Source organism: Carcharhinus amblyrhynchos, chromosome 8 (assembly GCF_965287045.1).
Source record: "Carcharhinus amblyrhynchos chromosome 8, sCarAmb.v2.hapA, whole genome shotgun sequence".
Lineage (NCBI taxonomy): Eukaryota > Metazoa > Chordata > Chondrichthyes > Carcharhiniformes > Carcharhinidae > Carcharhinus > Carcharhinus amblyrhynchos.
This window is the reverse complement of record NC_137331.1, coordinates 21,701,169-21,722,682: the sequence shown is the minus strand read 5'-3', so window position 1 is coordinate 21,722,682 and position 21,514 is coordinate 21,701,169. Positions and strand designations below refer to the sequence as shown.

At 43.2% G+C, this 21,514-nt stretch overlaps 1 protein-coding gene across 1 annotated transcript in view; it reads left to right on the top strand.

Annotated features, from left to right (window-relative positions):
• The first annotated feature begins 8,199 nt into the window (after window positions 1-8,199).
• Window positions 8,200-21,514, top strand: part of timm21 (translocase of inner mitochondrial membrane 21) — a 30,296-nt gene continuing 16,981 nt past the window's right edge. Inside the window, exons 1-2 of the mRNA XM_080194836.1 lie at window positions 8,200-8,584; window positions 19,100-19,162. Of these exons, the coding sequence (XP_080050962.1) occupies window positions 8,278-8,584; window positions 19,100-19,162 (370 nt within the window). The 5' untranslated portion in view covers window positions 8,200-8,277. The remainder of the gene's footprint in view (window positions 8,585-19,099; window positions 19,163-21,514) is intronic.

The window sequence follows — 21,514 nt, the reverse complement described above, 5'->3', positions numbered from 1 at the left end:
ACAGTAACTTCATTGCAGTGTTAATGTAAGCCTTGCTTATGACTAATAAATAATCTTCAAAAAGAAAAGCAAGGGCTCCAACACTGAGCCTGCTGACTCCCAGTGTTAAGAGGCCTCATCTCTCTCCCACAACAACACCACATTAATGGACTGTGTATGCTGGAAATCTGAAATAATGACATAAAGTGGTAGAAATACTTAACAGGTGAAGCAGCATTTGTGGAGCGCATGAGAAGGAAAATTAACATTTCAGGTTTTTTGTCAGAATTCTCTTCCCCTATCTTTCTAGACTACTTGGGCTCCAATTCAATGTGAAGTTTCATTTTGGAGATTTCTTGAGTTATTTTGAAATCAAAAGTGATGCACTCAATTCCAGTGTGATTCTAGCAAGTACAATTGAACTTTTCATGGGCAGCATCATAGGAACAGAGATAGACCATTCAGCTCCTTGAGCATGTTCCACCATTCAATTAGACTATTTATGGCTGATCTAGATCTTAAATCTATTTACCCATTTTTGTTCTGTAACCCTTAATATTCTTTCTTAACAAAAAATCTATCAATTCTCAGTTTTGATATTTTGAATTTACTTAGGCTCAACAATTTCTTTGAAGAAAATAAGTTTAGATTTATCCTGCCTTCACTCGATGAAGGAGCAGCGCTCCGAAAGCTTGTGATTTCAAATAAACCTGTTGGACTATAACCTGGTGTCATGTGACCGCATCAGATTTATCCTGAGAGGTATTGTTTGTCACATTTTACTAATTTGAGTACATCACCAAGAGTGGCACAGTGGTTAGCACTGCTGCCCCCCAGTGCCAGGGACTTGGATTCAATTCCAGCCTTGGGTGACTGACTGTGTGGAGTTTGTACATTTTCCCTGTGTCTGCGTGGGTTTTGTCCAGGTGCTCCAGTTTCCTCCCACAATCCAAAGATGTGTAGGTTAGATAGACTTACCATTTTAAATCTGCCCTGAGTGTCCCAAGATATGTAGTTTAGGAAGATTGTGGCCTAAATACGTGTGGTTATGTGGTAAGCCTTGTAAGAGCCAGTGCAGACTCGATAGACTGAATGGCCTCCTGCATCGTAAGGATTCTATAAAACCCATATCCCTGCTCTCTCTCTCATTGAAGTATATTACCTCCAATTCAATGTGATCTCGTTTTTAGTAAATCTCTTATATGGAGTCTTACCACAGTGCCTCGTGGAAGTCCATATAAATAATATCCATAGACACACCTTTAATCTACCATGTTTGTTTATCAACATTCAATTAGCCGAGTTTATGCCAGATGTGCTCATAATTTAACTCTTGGCTGCGGTATTTTGATTAATCTGAGCTGCATCCCTTCCGAGGCCAGTATATTCTGTGGTGCAGTAGCCAAAACTGAATGCAGTAATCCAGCTGGCATCCAACCAGAGCTTACTACAGCTGTAACATACCTTTCACTCCTTTGTATTCCAGTCCACATGAAAGAGACTAATATTCCATTAGAATATTAAATTATACTTTAAATGATTTCTGGATTTGGAACCTCAAAGCTCTCTGCTCATGCACAAATCCTAACTTCTTACCATTCAAAAAAAACTATCTTTCTAAAGCCCAAAGTGGATGACCTCTCACTTTTCCATGTTGAACTCCATCTGCCAATTTTGCTCACTCACTGAAACAGTCAATAGCCCTTCACAACTTTCTGTACCCGTCTACACTATTTACTAGGGACTTACAAAGGGTCGTGGGTGTCCTAGTGCACCAGTCACTGAAAACAAAATGCTTTGATTTGATTATTGTCACGTGTATTAACATTCAGTGAAAAGTATTGTTTCTTGTGCACTATACAGATAAGACATACCGTTCATAGAGGAGGAAACGAGAGAGTGCAGAATGTAGTGTTAAGAGTCATAGCTAGGATGTATAGAAGATCAAGGTAGAATAATGCAAGGTAGGTCCATTCAAAAGTCTGATAGCAGCAGGGAAGAAGCTGTTCTTGAGTCGGTTGGTACGTGACCTCAGACTTTTGTATCTTTTTCTCGAAGTAAGAAGGTGGAAGAGAGAATGTCTGGGGTGCGTGGGGTCCTTCATTATGCTGGCTGCTTTGCCAAGGTAGCGGGAAGTGTAGACAGAGTCAATGGATGGGAGATTGGTTTGAGTGATGAATTGGACTACATTCACGACCTTTTGCAGTTTCCTGCAGTTTTGGGCAGAACAGGAGCCATACCAAGCTGTGATATAACTAGAAATAATGCTTTCTATGGTGCATCCCTAAAAGTTGGTGAGATTCGTAGCTGACATGCCAAATTTCCTTAGTCTTCTGAGAAAGTACAGCAGGTACAGCAGACAGTTGGAAAGGCAAATGTTGGCCTTCATTACAAGAAGACTTGCAGTACAAGAACAAGAATATCTTACTCCAACTGTAGAGGGCCTTGGTGAGACCACATCTGGAATACTGAAAGAAACAGGTACAGCAAACAGTTGGAAAGGTAAATGTTGGTCTTCATTGCAAGAAGACTTGCAATACAAGAACAAGAATGTCTTACTGTAGCTATACAGGACCTTGGTGAGATCACATCTGGAGTACTGTGCAGTTTTAGGTGGCACAGTGGTTAGCACTGCTGCCTCACAGCATCAGGGACCCAGGTTCGATTCCCAACTTAGGTCATCGTCTGTGCGGAGTTTGTATATTCTCTCAGCATCTGCGTGGACTTCCTCCTGGTGTTCCAATTTCCTCCCACAGTCTGAAATACGTGCTGGTTAAGTGCATTGGCTATGCTAAATTCTCTGTGTACCCGAACAAGCATCGGAGTGTGGCAATTAGGGGAATTTCACAGTAACTTCATCGCAGTGTTAAAGTAAGCCTACTTGTGATACTAATAATTAAACTTGAAAGTTTAGATTTGGTCTTCTTATCCAAGTAAGGATATACTTGCCGTAGAGGGAGTGTAACAAAGGTTTACCAGACTGATTCCTGGGATGGCAGAATTGAGGAGAGAGTAGATCGACTGGGCCTATTTTCACTAATTTATAAGAATGAGAGAATCTAATTGAAGCTTATAGAATTGGTACAATGCTGAACAGACTGCATGTAGAGATGTTGGACGATGATTTTCCAGCCATGCTCACCCAAAACCAGAATTAAAATCATCCTTCCTTCATTTGTGTGCTGGGAAATTTCTATCACTAGATTTAAATTATGTTGCATCTTGCTGGTCACCTAACGTGGTGGGGTCCCCGGTTGAAGGCTGAAAATGGGGAATCCTTTTAGCCTATTCATGAATTCTGCTTTGACTTATTCTTGGATTGAACACTATTGGCGAGGGAAGTATTTACTGCCCATCTAAAACTGCCCTTCAAGGAGCGTACTTAAATCATTACAGTCTATGTCATGAAGGTGAATCCACAATGCTATCAGGGAAGAAGTTTCAGATATTTGATCCAGCGGCAGTGAAGGAAGGACAAAATGGTTCCAAGTCAAAGTATATGTGGCTTGGAGGAGAACTGTCAGATGTTTGAGTTCCCATGAGTCTTCTGCTCATGTTCTTCCAGTTAGCAGGAATCCAGCATCAGGAATCCAGGTTCAGTTCTGACCTTGGGTGACTGTGTGGAGTTTAAGTTTATTCATTTATTTATTAGTGTCACAAGTAGGCTTACTGTGAAAATCCTCTAGTCACCACATTCCGGTGCCTGTTTAGGTATTAAGGGAGAATTTAGCATGGGCAATGCACCCAGAAAGCACATCTTTCGGACTGTGGGAGGAAACTGGAGTACCCAGAGGAAACACACGCAGACAAGGGGAAAACATGCAGATCCCACACACACAGTGTCCCAAGTTGGGAATTAAACTCAGGTCCCTGGCGCTGTGAGGCAGCAATGTTAACCACTGTGCCATCCTCCCTGCATCTGGTGAGTTTCCTCCAGGTGCTTCCTCCCATAGTTCAAAGATGTGCAGGTTAGGTAAATTGGCTGTGCTAAATTGTCCCTTCATGTCCAAAGATTGTAGGTTAGGCGAATTAGCAGGATAGATGTGTGGGGTTATAGGGATAGGGTAGGGGGTGGGCTTGGGTAAGATGCTCTGTCAGAGTCGGTGCAGACTAAACGGTCTCCTACACTGTCAGGATTTTATGGTTCTAGTAGAGTTCATGCATTTGGAAGGCTCTTTTGAAGGGCCGTGGCAAGTTGCTGCAGTGCATCTTGCATCTTGTACACACTGCAGCCTCTCTACTCTGATGTTGGAGAAATTAATGTTTAAATGAATTGTGGTAGGGTGCCGATCAAACAGGTTGCTTTGCCTTAAATGGCATCAGCTTTTTGAGTGTGACGAGAGCTGTACTCAGCCAGGCAAAAGGAGAGTATTCCATCACACTCCTGACTTGTACCTTGTAAATGGTCCATGGGTTTTCTGGAGGCAAGAGATTACTTTCAAACATGGAGCTGCTCTTGTATCCACAGAATTTTTATATGGCTGGCCCAATCCAATTTCTGATCGATGGTAATCCCCAGAATGTTGGTGGGAATCAGAAATGGTAACATATGGCAGATTGCCACTTCTTACTTTATATTGGAAGGTTATTGATGATACAGCTGAAGATGGACACTACCTATGATGTCTTGGGTCTAAGATGATTAACCACCAGCAACTACTACCATCTTCCTTGTGTTCAGTGTGGGTGGAATCAATAGAATGTTTTCCTTCTGATTCCCATTGATTTCAATGTTGAGAGATCCTTGATGCCACATTCAGTCAAATGCTACCTTTATCAAAGAAAGTCACTCTCGCCTATAATTCAGTTCTTTTGTCCATGATTGGATCAAAGCTGTAATGGGATCTGGAGATGCGAGGTTCTTCTGGAACCAAAACTGAACATCAGTGATCAAGTTATTTGTGAATATGCTGCTTGATAGTACTGTCAACAACACTTTCCATCATTTTGCTGATGATTAAAAGTAGATGAGATGGTAATTTGCTGGACTGGATTTGTCCTTTTATACATGGACAATTTTCTACATTGCTGGGTAGATGCCAGTTTTGTAACTCTACATGAACAGCTTGGCTAAGCTCTGGTATTCAAGCCTTCATTACTATAGCCAGGGAGTTGTCAGGGACCACAACCTTTGCTGTATTCAGTGCTTTGAGCTGTTCCTTGATATCATGGAATCAATTTTTCTGAAAACTGACATTTGTGATGCTGGGAACCTAAGCAGGGGTCTAAGATGGCTCATCCACTCTGGACTTCAGGCTAAAGATCATTGCAAATGGTTTAGCCTAGTCTATTTCACTGACATGCTGTTTCCTGGAGCGTCTCCCTCCAGTAAGTCATTTAATTGTCTACCAACTTTCACAAGACTGCAGACCTTTGATCTGATTCATTGGCTATGGGATTGCTTAGTTCTGTCTGCAGCACGCTGCTTCTGCTCTTTAGCATGCATGTAGTCCTATATTGTAGCTTCCCTAGGTTGGCACTTCATTTTTAGCTATGCCTGGTGCTGCATGGTGCTTGTGCAACACAACATGATGGAGTGTGACCTCAATGTAAGGAAGGGACTGTTGTGCCTTGTCATATCGTGTGTCTTTAACCTTTATATGGTGGACAAAGAACTGCAAGTCGACTTCTTATTAATATAATAACATTTATTCATTCATCTAATTAATACTAGCTATGGTAGTTACTTTTATAGAACAATCAAGATTCAAACTGAACGCTGGACTTTGACTTAACTTTGAGTGATTGACAAGTACCCAAGCAGGTATGGGCCTGTATCCACATGTTAGTCTCTGCAGTCTCCTCAGTATGGTTTGGCTATTCCTCCTCTTCTAGGTCCGGTCTGTTCTTCCTTCTTTGGATGGTCCAGGGCCATCCTCCATGGTGGTTGGTCTTTAGAGTTGCCACTGCTGGTAGTGTGTTATATAGCACCTTTTATCCTTTGATTATTTTGCACCCTTTAGGCTGGGCCCTCGATCACTACCAGTTGATTAGGATTCGATCACCCAGTCCAATCAGGTGCTGCCACATCGATTTCAGGATGTGTACCAAGCAGCCATGCCTGTGGGTGCTGGAAGCACATAGGTCACATACCGCCCTCTCAAATAAGGGTTAAGGTCCCCTTTGTCTGGTAAGCAAGTATGTTCTCTAAATTTGCACACCTTTATTGTGGAGTCCAAGAGGTGTAGGCAAAAGTCATAGGTGGAAGAAGGATTAGAATGAGGCACTCACTGAATGTTACAATGGTGGCGCGGGCTTGTTGGCCAAAGGGGCCTGTTTCCTGTGCTGTGTTGTTCTTTGTTCTTTGTTTGACCAGAGAGAGTCCATTGTCTTTGGGATAGCCTATTTCCAGTGTATTACCGATGCCCACTTATCTCAATCCAGTATTCACGTTGGGCTGCAGCCTGTTTGTCTCGGTCTTGTCTTTACACATACTTGGCCATCCTATCCCATCATGCTTTGTAATCACCATCTTTGGTCGTCTGTTTGGGCACAGCACTTGATCTCCAAAGGAACAGTCTAGTGATCATTCTTACCATTACCGCCATAGACATATACACCTCCAACATGTAGACGGGTGAGAGGCCAAGGTTTTTTCTTCCCTTATTTGCCTCATCACCCACTGCAGGCCTAGTCTGGCAGATATGTCCTTCAGAACTCAGCTTAGTCAGCAATCATGCTGTCAACACACTCCTAGTGATGGACATTGGAGTTCCTCAAGCAAAGGACATTCTGTAACTTTGCTACTCTCAGTACTTCTTCCAAGTGGTGTTCAGCTTGGAGAAGCAACTTTAAGCAAGTTGCTAAGTAGTAATTAGCAGGGGTTTTTTGCCCATGTTTAATCTAATGAATGCAATTTCACAGATCCTGAGTCAATGTTGAGGACTCACAGCACCACTCTTGCCTGGCTGGATACCACAGTATCATCATCACTGGTGGATCTGTCCTGGCAATGGGATACAACCTACCCAGGGATGTTGACAGAGGAGTCTGTGACATTGGATCATACCCTACAACCAATGAATATGACTGTTGTCAGATTGTTGCTAGTTTGATTCAGCTCTCTCAATTTTAGTCCAAGTCCTCAAGATGTTAGGAAGGTTTCTTTGTCTGAACGTAATTTGAGTTTGTTCACTTGGTTTGTCTGGAAAATACCCTCCGCTTCCTCTACTCATCATTAAATATTAAGATGTTGGTAAGGAAGACTTTTCAGGGTTGATTGATCATGGTGTGCTTTTCTCATATTCAGTAACTGAGTTGACGCCAGTTTCATTCTCCTTCCACTTTTATGTAGCAGTTTGAAATAACTGAGTGACTTACTTGGCCATTTCAGAGGGAGTTAAGAGTCAACCGCATTGCTATAGGTCTTGAGTCACATGTAGGCCAGATCAAGGAAGGCAGATTCCAACTGCCCTACCCCTGCAATTTTTTTGCAAGCTAAATTAGATCACATTTCACCTATGTATTTTGAGTGTGAGGTTGAGGTTCCTCTTCTATTTAAAGGGCCTGCACTCCAATTTATGACTACACTTCTGGGGCACACTCCTTCTCTTTGGCCACTGGATTTGGAGGAAGAAGAGCAAGTCAGAGAACCATCCCATGGAACTGTTCCTGAGCCCAATCTATGTGGTCACCAAAGGTCCAGGCCGCACTCTGCAACACAGGAAAGTCATTAGGTTCAAATGCCTGCTTCATTTGAGGCAAACGAACAGCCATGGTCATATTGGCTATAGGAACAAGCTCAAGGGATCATATGGTCTACATCTACTCCTATTATCTTGTGTTGTTCCTTTGCAGCCAAGTCTGCACCTGGTGTCCCTGCGGAAGGTTCATGTTGTATCCACTAGTATATTTGAGGTACTCCACAACATCAGAGGGTGAGGAGTGTCAACATCTAGAATTACGTTGATGTTTCTTTTCTGTTTTACTTACGATTTAGAATGTTCTTCTAAAATTTCAAATAATGACACCTAATTGACATCATATGAATTAGGATTGTCTTGTGCTAGTTATTGGTACCAACTCTTATGATTTAAAACAACTGTAGACATGAAATTTATGTACTCTTACCGTTTGAGCAGCGAACGCATCACATGTACTACAGCTGCAACCAATTCAGAATGAAGGCTGGAATGCACCATGGGTTTTGTAGTTTTCTGTCTAATCGCATTCTTGCAACTAGCAAGCAGACCGAACTACATTTCCCATTGATCTATTCAAACTCTGATTCAGTTGAAGAATGGCAGCGAGGTAGTAATATATTCGGAAAATATAATTTTTCGTTTTTGCAAAAATAAAATGGCTAATGTTTATTTTTTGCGACCGATGTACACACACGGAGTGAAGCTTTTGTACCAGTACAAAATGCAATCCCGGCTGCAGTACTCGGCAGTGTCTGGAATCAGTAACTTGTATTTTGTAAGGCCCGGAACTGCAGGAGTCAGCGCTAGTCTGCCGCAAAAATTGGACTCATTTTACTGTGGTTCAGCTCCTAGTCGCTACATTTTTACAGAGACCAGACTGAGAAATCCAGCTCCAGAGACGAAACAGGACAACAAAGTATCCTTAAAAAGGAGTGTACCGCCTGTATCAGCAACTCAGAAAGGTAATCCCCCCCAACTAACATTTGAACAAAGTGGGTGCAAAACTTATCAGCTATTACGATTCCTTCCATCTTTAGCCCAAAATGCAAATTTGCAAGTGAATGAAAAATGGAAGAGAGTAGAGAGTAATGCTCAGTGTGATTATGTAGTCTAACGTAGATTAAAAACTCAAGAAGAACTTTCATTTCAGCTTATCAGACAATTGGACATATCCTGAAATGATCCACATATTTGGCTAGAAGTAGAAAATTGCCCATCCAAGATATAGGAACAGGAGTGGACTCATATTGGGTATTGACCCTGCTCAGCCTTTCAATACATTCATGGCTAATCTTGAACTTAAACTCAACTTTCTTACCAGCTGCCTGTATCCCTTGATTTCCTGACAGACTTAAAATCTGTCTATCCCAGCCTTAAACGTATTCAATGATGAAGCATTTGCAACTCTCGGATAGAAATTTCTGAAGGTTCACAACCTTTGAATGAAGACACTTATTCTGTTCTCAAATCTAAGTGATCGACCTCTTATCCTGACACTGTGTCCCCGAATCTGAGGCTCCTCATCCCATGGAAACAATCTCCCAGCGTCCATCTTCATCGAGCCCCTTTCAAATTTTGTATGTTTCAAATAGATCATATCTCATTTTTGTAAACCCTGAGAATATAGACTATAAGACATAGGAGCAGAATTAGGCCACACGGCCCATCGAGTCTGCCATTCAATCATGGCTGATATTTGTCTCATCCCCATTCTCCTGCCTTTTCCCCATAACCCCTGATTCCCTTATTAATCAAGAACCTACCTATCTCTGTCTTAAAGACACTCAATGACCTGGCCTCTACAGTCTTCTGCAGCAAAGTGTTCCACAGATTTATTATTCTCTGGCTGAAGAAATTTCTCCTCGACTCTGTTTTAAAGGATCGTCCCTTTAGTCTGAGGTTGTACCCTCTGGTTCTAGTTTTTCCTACAAATGGAAACATCCTCTCCACATCCACTCTATCCAGGCCTCAGTATCCTGTAAGTTTCAATAAGATCCCAGCTCATCCTTCTAAACTCCAGTGAGTGCAGACCCAGAGTCCTCAACAGTTCCTTACACAACAAGCTCTTCATTCCAGGGATCATTCTCCTTGTCTAGACCCTTTCCCAAGGCCAACACATCCATCCTTAGTTGCTCAACTGCTCACAGTATTCCAAATTGGACTTGACTAGAACCTTATACAGCCTCAGAAGCATATCCCTGCTCTTGTATTCTAGCGCTGTCGACGTGCAAGCTAACAATGCATTTGCCTTCCTAACTGCTGACTGAACCTGCACATTAACCTTGAGACAATCTTGGACAATGACTCCCAAGTCCCTTTGTGTTTCTGATTTCCTAAGCATTTTCCCATTTAGAAAGTATCTCCATTCCTCCTTTCAAAGTGCACACTTTGCCCATTCACCTAAACTCTCCAAGTCCTTCTGCAGCCCCCACCCCCACTTCCTCAATATTACCTGTCCCTCTACATATCTTTGTATCATCTGCAAACTTAGCAATAGTGCCTTCAGTTCCTTCCTCCAAATTGTTAATGTATATAATGTAAACAAAGTTTAGTCAGCTTCTCACCATCTCAGGGATCAATTTAATGACCCCCTCCAATGCAAGTTATCCTTTCTGCATGGACAATCAGAAGGTTTTTCCCAGGGTGGAAGAGTCAATTACTAGGGGACATAGATTTAAGGTGCGAGGGGCAAGGTTTAAAAGAGATGTACGAGGTAGAATTTTTACAGAGAGAGTGGTGGGTGCCTGGAACTCATTGCTGGGGAAGGTAGTGGAAGGTAATACAGTAGTGACCTTTTAGGTGGTGTCTTGGCAAGTACGTGAATGAGATGGGAATGGAGGGATATGGTCCCCGGAAGGGTAGGGGGTTTTAGTTAAGTCGGACAGCATGGTCGGTGCAGGCTTGGAGAGCCGAAGGGCCTGTTCCTGTGCTGTAATTTTCTTTGTTCTTAACTGGAGACCAAAACTGCAAATAGTACTCCAGATGTGGCCTCGCTAAAACTCTACACAACTGAAGAAAAATTTCTTTATTCTTGTACTTCAATCTTCGTGCCATTGTCCTTCCTAATTCCTTGCAGCAGCTACATGCTAACTTTCTGCATTCTTTGTATGGCAGAGTGGCTAACACTACTGCCTCGCAGTGCCGAGTACCTGGGTTCGATTCCCAACTTGGCTCAATGCAGGGTCTGCACATTCTCCCTGTGTCCGCATGTGTTTCCTTTCACGTTCCAAAAGACATGCTAGTTAAGTACATTGGCCCTGTTCAGTTCTCCCTCAGTGTCCCCAGCCCGATTCTGGAGTGTGACAACTAAGGGATTTTCACAGTAATTTCATTGTAATGTAAATATAAGCTTACTTGTAACACTAAAATAAACTTTAAACTGATAAGCACACCCAAGTCTCTTCAATCATCAATACTTCACAAAAGCTTCACACCTCTTGAAGAGTATTCTGCTTTACTTTTTTTATCAACATTTTAGTGGCCCTTTGCTCATTTTTAAAATGCTCCCAATCCTCAGATTTGTTACTGTTTTTTGCAACATTATAAATTACTCTTAATGTCATACGATTCCTAACTTCCTGAGTGAGCCACAGATGGGTCTTTCTCGCTGAGTTTTTGTTTTCCAATGAAATGTATTTTTTTTTTGCTGAACATTTTGAATTGTTTAAATGTTGTGCATTGTTCTTTTACCTCCTCTCCTTTTACTCTATTTTCCCAATTAACCTGAGCCAGTTCTCCCCTTGTAACAATGTAATTAGCTTTGTTTAAAATTCTTGTTTGTGATTGAAATATATCATTTTCAAATTGAACCTGGAATTCAACGGTATTATGATCACTTTCCCAATGGTTCTTTTACTATAACATTACTAATTAGCCTTGCTTCGTTACACAATACTTTACTCCTATTTTGTTCTAAATTGGTTCCACGATGTTATTGCTCCAGGAAACTGTCACAAAATATTCTACAAATTAATCTTCTAGACCACTCCTGCCAATTTGATCGGTCCAGTCTGTGAATGAAGGTTAAAGTCCCCACGATTATTGCATTGCTTTTATTAGCTCCAATAATTGTTTAGTATTTTGTCCAATGGCACAACTGCTGTCGTGTGTGTATGTGTGCGCGCACGTCTGTTATAAACTATTTCCACCAGTGTTTTCTGACCCTTGCTATTCCCAATTTCCACCTACTGATTCAACGTTATAGTCTTCTGAGAACAGATCCTTTCTCAGTAACATCCTTGGGTCGTCCTTTACTCTCAGGGCTGCTCCTCTCTTGCCATTCTGCCAATCTTTTTGAAATATTGTGTACCTTGGAATATTTATTTGTTCCATTGTACACCTCTACAAGAAGAAGGGCAATCGGCAAGTATGCAATAACCACCGAGGAATCTTGCTGCTCTCCATCACAGGAAAAACCCTTGCAAGAGTCCTGCTAAATTGTCTGGTCACCCATCTGGAGCTGGGCCCGCTACCAGAGTCACAGTGTGGCTTCCGCAAAGGTCGTGGGACTATTGACATGATATTTACCGCGCGCCAACTTCAGGAGAAGTGTCAGGAGCAGAATCGCAAGCTCTACACAACCTTTGTTGACCACACAAAAGCCTTTAACACTGTCAGCAGACAATGCCTGTGGAGGATCATGTCAAAGTTCAGCTGTCCCCCCAAATTCATTCCAGTTCCATGATGGCCAAAATACTGGATGGCGGAGAATCCTCTAAGGTATTCCCGGTCACCAGTGGCATCAAACAGGGCGGTGTTGCTGGAATCAGCCTCAAGTACAGAGTGGATGGGAAGCTCTTCAACCTGAGGAGACTCCAAGCTATTACCAAAGTGAAGGAGACTGTTCTGAGAGACTTTCTTTTTGCCAATGACTGTGCCCTATATACTGGCTGAGATGTGGAGATGCTGGCATTGGACTGGAGAAAACAAAGTAAGAAGTCTCGTGACACCAGGCTAAAGTCCAACAGGTTTATTTGGGAGTAAAAGCCACTAGCTTTTGGGGTTTGCCCCTTTGTCAGGTGAGTGGGAGTTCTGATCACAAACAGTACATAAATATATATATGCGTTGTTTGTGATCAGAACTCCCAGTCACCTCAAGAAGGGCCAAACCCCAAAAGCTAGTGGCTTTTACTCCCAAATAAACCTATTGGACTTTAACCTGGTGTTGTGAGACTTCTTATTCTGTTTACTGGCTCAGAGCCAGAGATGCAAGTCAGTGTGGACAAATTTTCCACAGCTTGTGACAACTTTGGACTCACCATCAACATTAAAAAGACCAAAGTCATGCACCAGCCTGCTCCTCATGCACAGTACACAGAACCCATAATCGCAATCAAAGGGCAGAAAGTGCAGGCAGTGGACCAGTTCATCCTCTCCCAAGCAGTGACTATCGATACATAAGTTAACTGCAGAATAGCAAAGGCAAGTTCTGTTTTCAGTAGACTGTGCTGCACTGTATGGGAATGTCAAGGAATCAGCCCAGCAATATAACTTAAGGTCTACAGTGCTGTGGTACTCACTACCTTCCTGTATGCCTGTGAAACGAACTGTGTATCAAAGGCATGCAAGACAGCTCAATCATTTCCACATGACTTGTCTTCGCAGAATATTACACATCAAATGGCAAGATAAAGTACCAGACACTGAAGTTCTCTCTAGAGCAAGTCTACCATCAGTTCACACACTGCTGATGAGGGCACAGACCCGGTGGGCAGGTCATGTCATCCGTATGCCAGACGAGCGCATACCCAAGCAGCTCCATTTTGGGGAACTCTCTGCTGGAAGGTGCTGGCATGGAGGGCAAAAGAAACATTACAAAGACACAGTCAAGGCCTCCCTGAAATCACTTGACATAGACACGACCACCTGGGAAATGCTGGCCCAAAACCACCCTACCTATCACTGCCTCATCCACAAGGGCTGTCAAGCTTACGAAGCGAGGTGCATTGCTGAAGCACAACTTAAGCGTGAGCTGCCCAAGTCCACAGCCACCAGCACAACTACAGTGCCTACACAAGTCTGTGCAAAATATGCCAGGATATTCTGTGCCAGAATTGACCTGATCAGTCATCTTCGGAAACACCGCATTCAGCCTCAAAATGACTAATGGTGTCGAAGTCCTCATCAATGACGATGGACAAACAACAACTATCAAGGCTGCTCCTCTCTTGCCAATCTTTTTGAAATATTGTGTACTTTGGAGTATTTATTTCTCAACCTTGATCACCTTGCAACTTGTAGTAACAATTAGATCTAAATCATCAACTGCTTTGTCACTTTTTCATCCATCTTATTACTCACGCTTTGTTTATTCAGATTTTTAAAAAACTTTAATTTCATTTTTTTAACATCTAATCCCTGCAATAACCTTACTTGCTGATATAGAATTTGCGGTAAATCTGTTCCACTATACTTGTCTAGACCCACATTGCTATATTGAGAAACATCAAGGTAGCGGAAAAATCTCCCTTCACCTGAATGCTGTTTTCATTGAGCACTGTCTGTCACCTTAATTGGCCAAGGCACGGTTCCAACTGGTTTAAATGGAGCCTATAATAATGGACTAGATCCCTCTTCCCTGAGTACTGATACCAGTGCCCGTGAATCAAAATTTCTTTCTCACACCACTCTTCGAGCTATGTATTTGATCATCAAATCTACTTAACTCTTTGCCAACTGATTCCAGTAACAATCCAGAAATGATTACCTTTTTGATGTTATGTGTTTTAATTTGGACTCTTAACTCCTCAAATTCTTTTTGAGGAACATCTTTTCCTAGTTCTACCTATGTTGGCTCCCACATGGACCACAACAACTTGATTCTTCCCCGTCCTGCTCCAGATTCCACTCCAGCCATGCAGAGATATCCTTAAGGAACGTAGTAGTGATTGGGGATAGTGGGGTGAAGGGTATTGACACTGTCCTTTGTCACAATGACAAAGTGCACAGAAGGGTGTGTTGTCTGCCTGGTGCTCGGGTCCGGGATGTCGCATCTGGGCTGCAGAGGAACCTGGAGTGGGAGGGTGAGAATCCGGTCGTTGTGGTACATGTGGGTGCCGGCGACGTAAGCAAAATGCAGACCGAGGATCTGGGGAGGGAGTATGAAAAGCTGGGAATGGAATTAAAAAGTAGAACCGACAAGGTGGTTATCTCTGGGCTACTGCCTGAACCGAGTGCAGACGGGCGTAGGGTTGACAGGATTAAGGAAGTGAATGGGTGGCTCAGGGATTGGTGTGGGAGGAATGGGTTTGAATTTATGGGGCATTGGCACCAGTATTGGGGTAGGTGGGACCTGTTCGGGCGGGATGGGGTTGGTCTGAACCGTGCTGGGACCAGAGTGCTGGCAAATCGGGTAAAGAGGACTGTAGACAGGGCTTTAAACTAATTGGGGGGGGGAGGGTGCGAGGGTAGGTGATGTTACAAGGTCTAAAGTTAAGGAGAGTGTACATGTAAGGGAAGAGGCCGAGGATGTCCCAATAATAGAGGGAGTAGGGGGCGTGAGTATAGTTGGTGGCGTTACGGCAAATAGGGTCCAGGTGAAGGCTGGGATGAAAGCGCTTTATCTGAATGCACGAAGCATTCGGAATAAAGTGGATGAGCTGGTGGCGCAGATCGACACAAATGGATACGATCTGGTGGCCATTACAGAGACGTGGCTGCAGGGTGACAGGGACTGGGAGCTGAATGTACAGGGCTATCAAGTGTTTAGGAAGGATAGGCAGGAGGGAAAAGGGGGGGGCGTAGCTCTGCTGATTAAGGATAGCATCACGGTGGTAGCAAGGGATGATATTGGAGCCAAGGAGCAGAGGGTGGAATCGTTGTGGGTGGAGATTAGGAACAGCAAAGGGAGGAAGACGCTGGTGGGTGTCGTCTATAGGCCCCCGAATAATGATCTGGAGGTGAGGTGGGGCGGGCTGTTAACGCGCAAATAAGTGCGGCGTGCAGGAATGGGACGGCCGTAGTTATGGGGGATTTCAATCTGCATATTGATTGGTCGACCCATGTTGGACGCGGGGGGCTCGAGGAAGAGTTCTTGGAATGCTGCCGGGATAGTTTCCTCGAACAGTGTGTGTTGGAGCCGACGAGGGAGCGAGCTATCTTGGATCTGGTGCTATGTAATGAGGCGGGTAGAATTAGGGACCTTGTGGTGAAGGATCCTCTTGGGGAGAGTGATCATTGTATGGTGGAGTTTCTGGTGCAGATGGAGGAGGAGAAAGTGGGTTCCCGGACACGCGTCCTTTGTTTGAATAGAGGGGAGTACGGTAGGATGAGAGAAGAATTGGCGAATGTGGACTGGGGGAGCGCGTTGGAGGGAGGGTCTGTTGAGGAGCAGTGGAGGATTTTTAAGGAGATCTTTCTTGGTGCTCAGCAGAAATTTATTCCGATGGTCAAAAAGGATAGTAGGAGGAGAGGTAATAAGCCGTGGATAACGAAGGAGGTGAAGGAAAGTGTTAAACTAAAAGCGGAGGAATTTAGAGTAGCTAAGAGTAGTGGGCGAGAAGAGGATTGGGAGAGGTTTAAATGTCAACAAAGATTGACAAAGAAATTGATAAAGAAGGGTAGGAGAAACTATGAAGCTGGGCTAGCGCTTAATATAAAAAAGGATAGCAAGAGTTTTTATAAATATATAAAAAGGAAGAGGCTGGCTAGGGTGAATGTTGGTCTTTTAGAGGATGAGAAAGGGGACCTAGTGGTAGGGGATGGGGATATGGCTAAGGTATTGAATAACTTTTTTGTTTCTGTCTTCACGGAGGAGGATGTGAATAATTTGCCGGGTGTTAGCGATGGAAAGGTGGTAGGACTGGAGGATCTTAATGACATTACTGTTACTAGAGAGGCGGTGCTCGACAGACTGGAGGGGCTGATTGTGGACAAGTCCCCAGGACCGGATGGAATGCATCCGAGGGTTCTGAAAGAAATGGCGGAGGTGATAGTGGATGCCTTGGTGGTTATTTTCCAGACGTCGCTGGATTCCGGGGAAGTGCCGGATGATTGGAAAACGGCTAATGTTACGCCGTTGTTTAAGAAGGGTGCCAGGCAAAAGGCGGGGAATTATAGGCCGGTTAGTTTAACGTCTGTGGTAGGTAAAATGTTAGAATCTGTCATTAAGGAGGAAATTGCGAGGCATCTTGAAGGGAATTGCTTGATAGAGCAGACGCAGCACGGTTTCGTTAAAGGGAAGTCGTGTCTGACAAATTTACTGGAGTTCTACGAGGATGTGTCTAGGGCGGTGGATAGAGGAGAGCCGGTGGATGTGGTCTTTCTAGATTTTCAGAAGGCGTTTGACAAAGTACCTCACAAGAGGTTATTGCAGAAGGTCGAGGGACATGGAGTTGGGGGTAGGGTGTTAGCGTGGATAGAGGATTGGTTGTCAAATAGGAGGCAGAGAGTGGGGGTCAACGGGTGCTATTCGGATTGGCGGATGGTGACTAGTGGAGTGCCCCAGGGGTCGGTGCTGGGGCCTCAGCTTTTTACCATTTATATAGATGATCTGGAGGAGGGAACCGAGTGTAGGGTGTCGAAATTTGCTGATGACACCAAGATTGGGGGAACGGCAAATTGTGCGGAGGGTGTGGAGAGCCTGCAGAAGGATCTAGATAGGCTGGGCGAATGGGCCAGGAAATGGCAAATGGAATTTAATGTTGGCAAGTGTGAGGTGGTCCACTTTGGTAGGAAGAATGGTAGGAAGGACTATTACTTGCGTGGCGAAAAACTGCAGCAGGCGACGGTGCAGAGGGACCTCGGGGTCCTTGTGCATGAGTCGCAAAAACCCAGCTTGCAGGTGCAGCAGGTGGTCAGGAAGGCGAATGGGATGCTGGCCTTCATAGCGAGGGGGATTGAATATAAAAGTAGGGAGGTCTTGCTGCAGCTGTATAGGGCATTGGTGAGGCCGCAGCTGGAGAACTGTGTGCAGTTTTGGGCGCTGCACCTGCGCAAAGATATTTTGGCCTTGGAGGGAGTGCAGAGGAGGTTTACTAGGCTGATACCGGAGTTGAGGGGGTTGAGCTATGAGGAGAGGCTGAATAAACTGGGCTTGTACTCGTTAGAGTTTAGAAGAATGAGGGGAGATCTCATTGAGACGTATAAGATGATGAATGGGATAGATAGGATAGAGGTGGAGAGACTCTTCCCGCTCAAAAAAGACAGTAGGACTAGGGGGCACAGCCTCAAGATAAAAGGGGGGCGGTTTAGAACGGAGTTGAGGAGGAACTTCTTCACTCAAAGGGTGGTGAATCTCTGGAATTCTCTGCCCGTTGAAGTGGTGGAGGCTGCCTCGCTAAATATTTTTAAGACGCGGGTTGATGGGTTTTTGATAAGAGAGGGGATTAAGGGTTATGGGGAGAGGGCGGGAAAGTGGAACTGAGCAGCGACAGATCAGCCATGATCTTATTGAATGGCGGGGCAGGCTCGAAGGGCTAGATGGCCTACTCCTGCTCCTATTTCTTATGTTCTTAACCCTGCTGCCTGACAGGCAACATGAGCTCCCAGTTGCAGCTTCAGAAAGCAGTATCTAATCCCCAGACTATTGTATCTCTTTATAACTACCGCATTCCTGGTCAGTGCCCCTAATTGATTGGCATCCTTTACCATGGTACCATGACAAGTTTGCTTATCTGCCTTACAGAACTGATATCTGCACCAACTGTACCTGAGTGCGTGTGTGCTGCAATTCCTCTTCAGTTATGGTGTATTGCACTGGTGGTCTTGTAGAATGCCCACCATACTCTCCTACCTAATCTGACAAATTAGCACTGCTGCATTGGCAATGTATTGCTACATTAGCAAAAGTAATATCCCAGTCAAGTAAGAGATTTATGGATAAAATCTGTTCAGGAATGTTAATGATATGTATTTCATGTATTCATGTATCTCATTGCACAATGAGATTTATCAATGAAAGGGTTGTAGATGTTATAGAAACTCATGGAGCTCAACTATCATTTAGGATCTGAAGCAAGCTAAAGATTGCAAAGCCCATAGTTGTGCAAATTCTAGTTCACTAAGCCAAATTCCATCACCCAAGGTCAGAGTTGCAATTGAATGATACATTAATAAGCAGCTCTCTTCCCCCCGCTCCCCCGCCCCACCATGAATTTAATACTGCACATTTTGACCCTCCCTTGTATGGTTATTGGATTAATCAATGTAGTTTATTTCCACTTAGTCAGGTCTCTAGTTTGAATTTCAATAAGGAAATGCCACATCTATTCATTGCCTAGGAAACATTTTGGATCATTCTTAAGGATATGAAAGGCCCTATGTAAATGCAAGTTATTTATTTGGTATAAAAATGTTCTTTAAGACAGATTAATTACATTAAGGATAGGTTATAAAGTCTTTTATCATTGAATAATTCAATAATTTAGAACTATGAGTGGACATCTAATCAATAAAATCATTTTAACCAATAATTTATACCTTTTTAAATTGCAAAATTTGTTGTTCAAAACTTTATTTCAAATTTTTGTATTCTTCAGTAAAAGAAGCTGGAAAAGACCTTACCTATCTTCTAGTGGTCTTGATTGGGATTGGCATAACAGGTAAGAGGTCTTTTGTGTGTATATTTGCATGCTTACCCCACTGATGAAGATTGGTATCATTGAATGCCTTGCACAATTCCACAGTTGCTAAATCACTGCACCCATTATTTTCCGAATGCAAGGAGTAACAAGTTGGAAATGGACACTGTTCATATACTCATCTGTGAATTGGCAATGAATAGTTCATATGTTCATCCATGAATTAATTGCAAGTTCTCATATGAAACACAAAATCTTAGCATGCAGGTACAGCAAGTAATTAGGAAGGCAAATGAAATGCTTGTCTTTATCGCAAGGGCGATGATGTATAAAAGTGGGGAAGTCTTGCCGTGACTACAGAGCATTGACGTGACCAGACCTGGAGTAATGCATACAGCTTTTGTCTTGCTATTTATGGAACTGTACCTGCCTTAGGCGAGGTCTGAGAAGGTTCACTGAATTGATTCCTAGGATGAAGCAGTTGTTTTAAGACGTATGAGGAAAGATTGAGCAGGTTAAGCTTGTACTGATTGAAGTTTAGAAAAATAAGAGGTGATCGTATTGAAACATATAGGGCTGGATTTTTGTCTTTGGTTTAGGCAATGCAAGTCAGGGCAATTCCTGACATCGCCAGCCTGATCTTGCTTTTCCCTCCCATAACCTGCCATAGTTTTGTCTCCTAGAAACCTGGACAGTCAAGCTACAAGTCTGCTGCTTCCCTATGCAGGCCTAGTGCAGGGTCAGAAGAGCATGGGTGCTGAAGTAAGCTGATTAGAAGGCTAGACTTGATTCTCAGGGACATTGGCCCAGCTCTCCATCATTCATATACCCCATCAATTACTTTCCCCAACCCCTCAATTTTGGTGCAATCTATTTTTTTGTTAACTCCACAGCAAACTGAAGATTGGGTAAAATCAAAAGTTGGTTTATTTTGTACACATTCAAAATAGTGGAAGGAGATTCAAATCACTTCCCCCGCACCCACCCTCCCGGCCTAGTTTTTGCATTAATACAGTGAAAGAGGAATAAGAAAAAGATACAGAGCAAGGACCACAGAGGGATGAGAATTATCATTTCACATGAGTCCAGAATCAAAAATCCAATGGTGTATTCCTTCACTGAGTTTGCAGGTTGAAGACTGGTACTGGATAATTTTTTCCAGTAGTGATGACTTCCAAAATGTGATGGATACATGGAGATGAATTAGTCATGTGGACGGTGGTACAGGGGTTCCAGTAGAAACAGTGTCAGTAGAAGCCAGGCACTCGCCTGGTCAGACCCCTTGTTCTGAGCTGCTGCTTGAGTAATGTAAAATGGAAGTCTGCTTTGCAGCTCCACAAGGAAGCAGGAGGGGGGTGTAGTCACGTAACATGTCTTGCACTTCTCCACTTTGGTTTGGACAGAGGATATATATTCATTTATAATGCTAAAATACTGTGGATACTGAAACAAAAACTATTCACCTGTTAGTCTTATTTTTGTTTTTCCACTTCTGAAATCTCATTCTCCATATTGTCTCCAATCCACCCCCGCCCCCCCACCCACCAAACCTCCTCTCAGTGAACTGCCACATTCTTCAGGTAGTCTCCTAACAATTTGTACCTTTCCTCTGACATTCACACATCCCAATCACTTATTGGACACTTTTGGTACCTTTCTCAGCCTTTATCGTACCATTTACATTCCCTTTGTTGAATTACAGCACCTCCTCTTCCACCTTCATAGTATAAACCTTGTCCAAATTTTCCTTTTTTTCAGCTCTGACGAAGGGTCATCCAGGATCAAAACGTTGGCTCTATTCTCTCTCCACAGCTGTTGTCAGACCTAAGATTTTCCAGCATTTTCCGTTTTTTGTTGTGATGTATATTACTTTGGTTGGATTCTTGAGATGGATTATGTTTTGACCATTAATAATTTCAAAAGAAGTTTTGGGACGCTATGTCTTATCAGACTGTCCAGCTCCATTGGCTAGGCCTTTACGTTTAAAAATGTAAATGGTCTTTGTAAAATTCCCTTATTTGACCTCTGCAGTCATAGAGGTCATTATCATCAACAAAGTGGCAACTGTTCTGAATGCCAAGAGGTTCCTTTTGTTTGAGTTATAGACAATCATGATTCCAGTCACTTTAAAGTCTTCGTCCAGTTTTGTAAAATATCTATATATAAATTAGCCATAATGTGTGTATATATAGTTTATAAAAATATGGAGTGAGTTCGTTGATCCGAGACAATAGCCACTCATCCAGTATCCAGGAATATTCATGGACAGACCTCTGGAACCAAGTAATAGCAATGGGATGATGTCTTTGAAATGAACGTTAAAAGATTAAACCTCTAGCAATCTAATAGAGCTGGCACTCACACACACTGTCT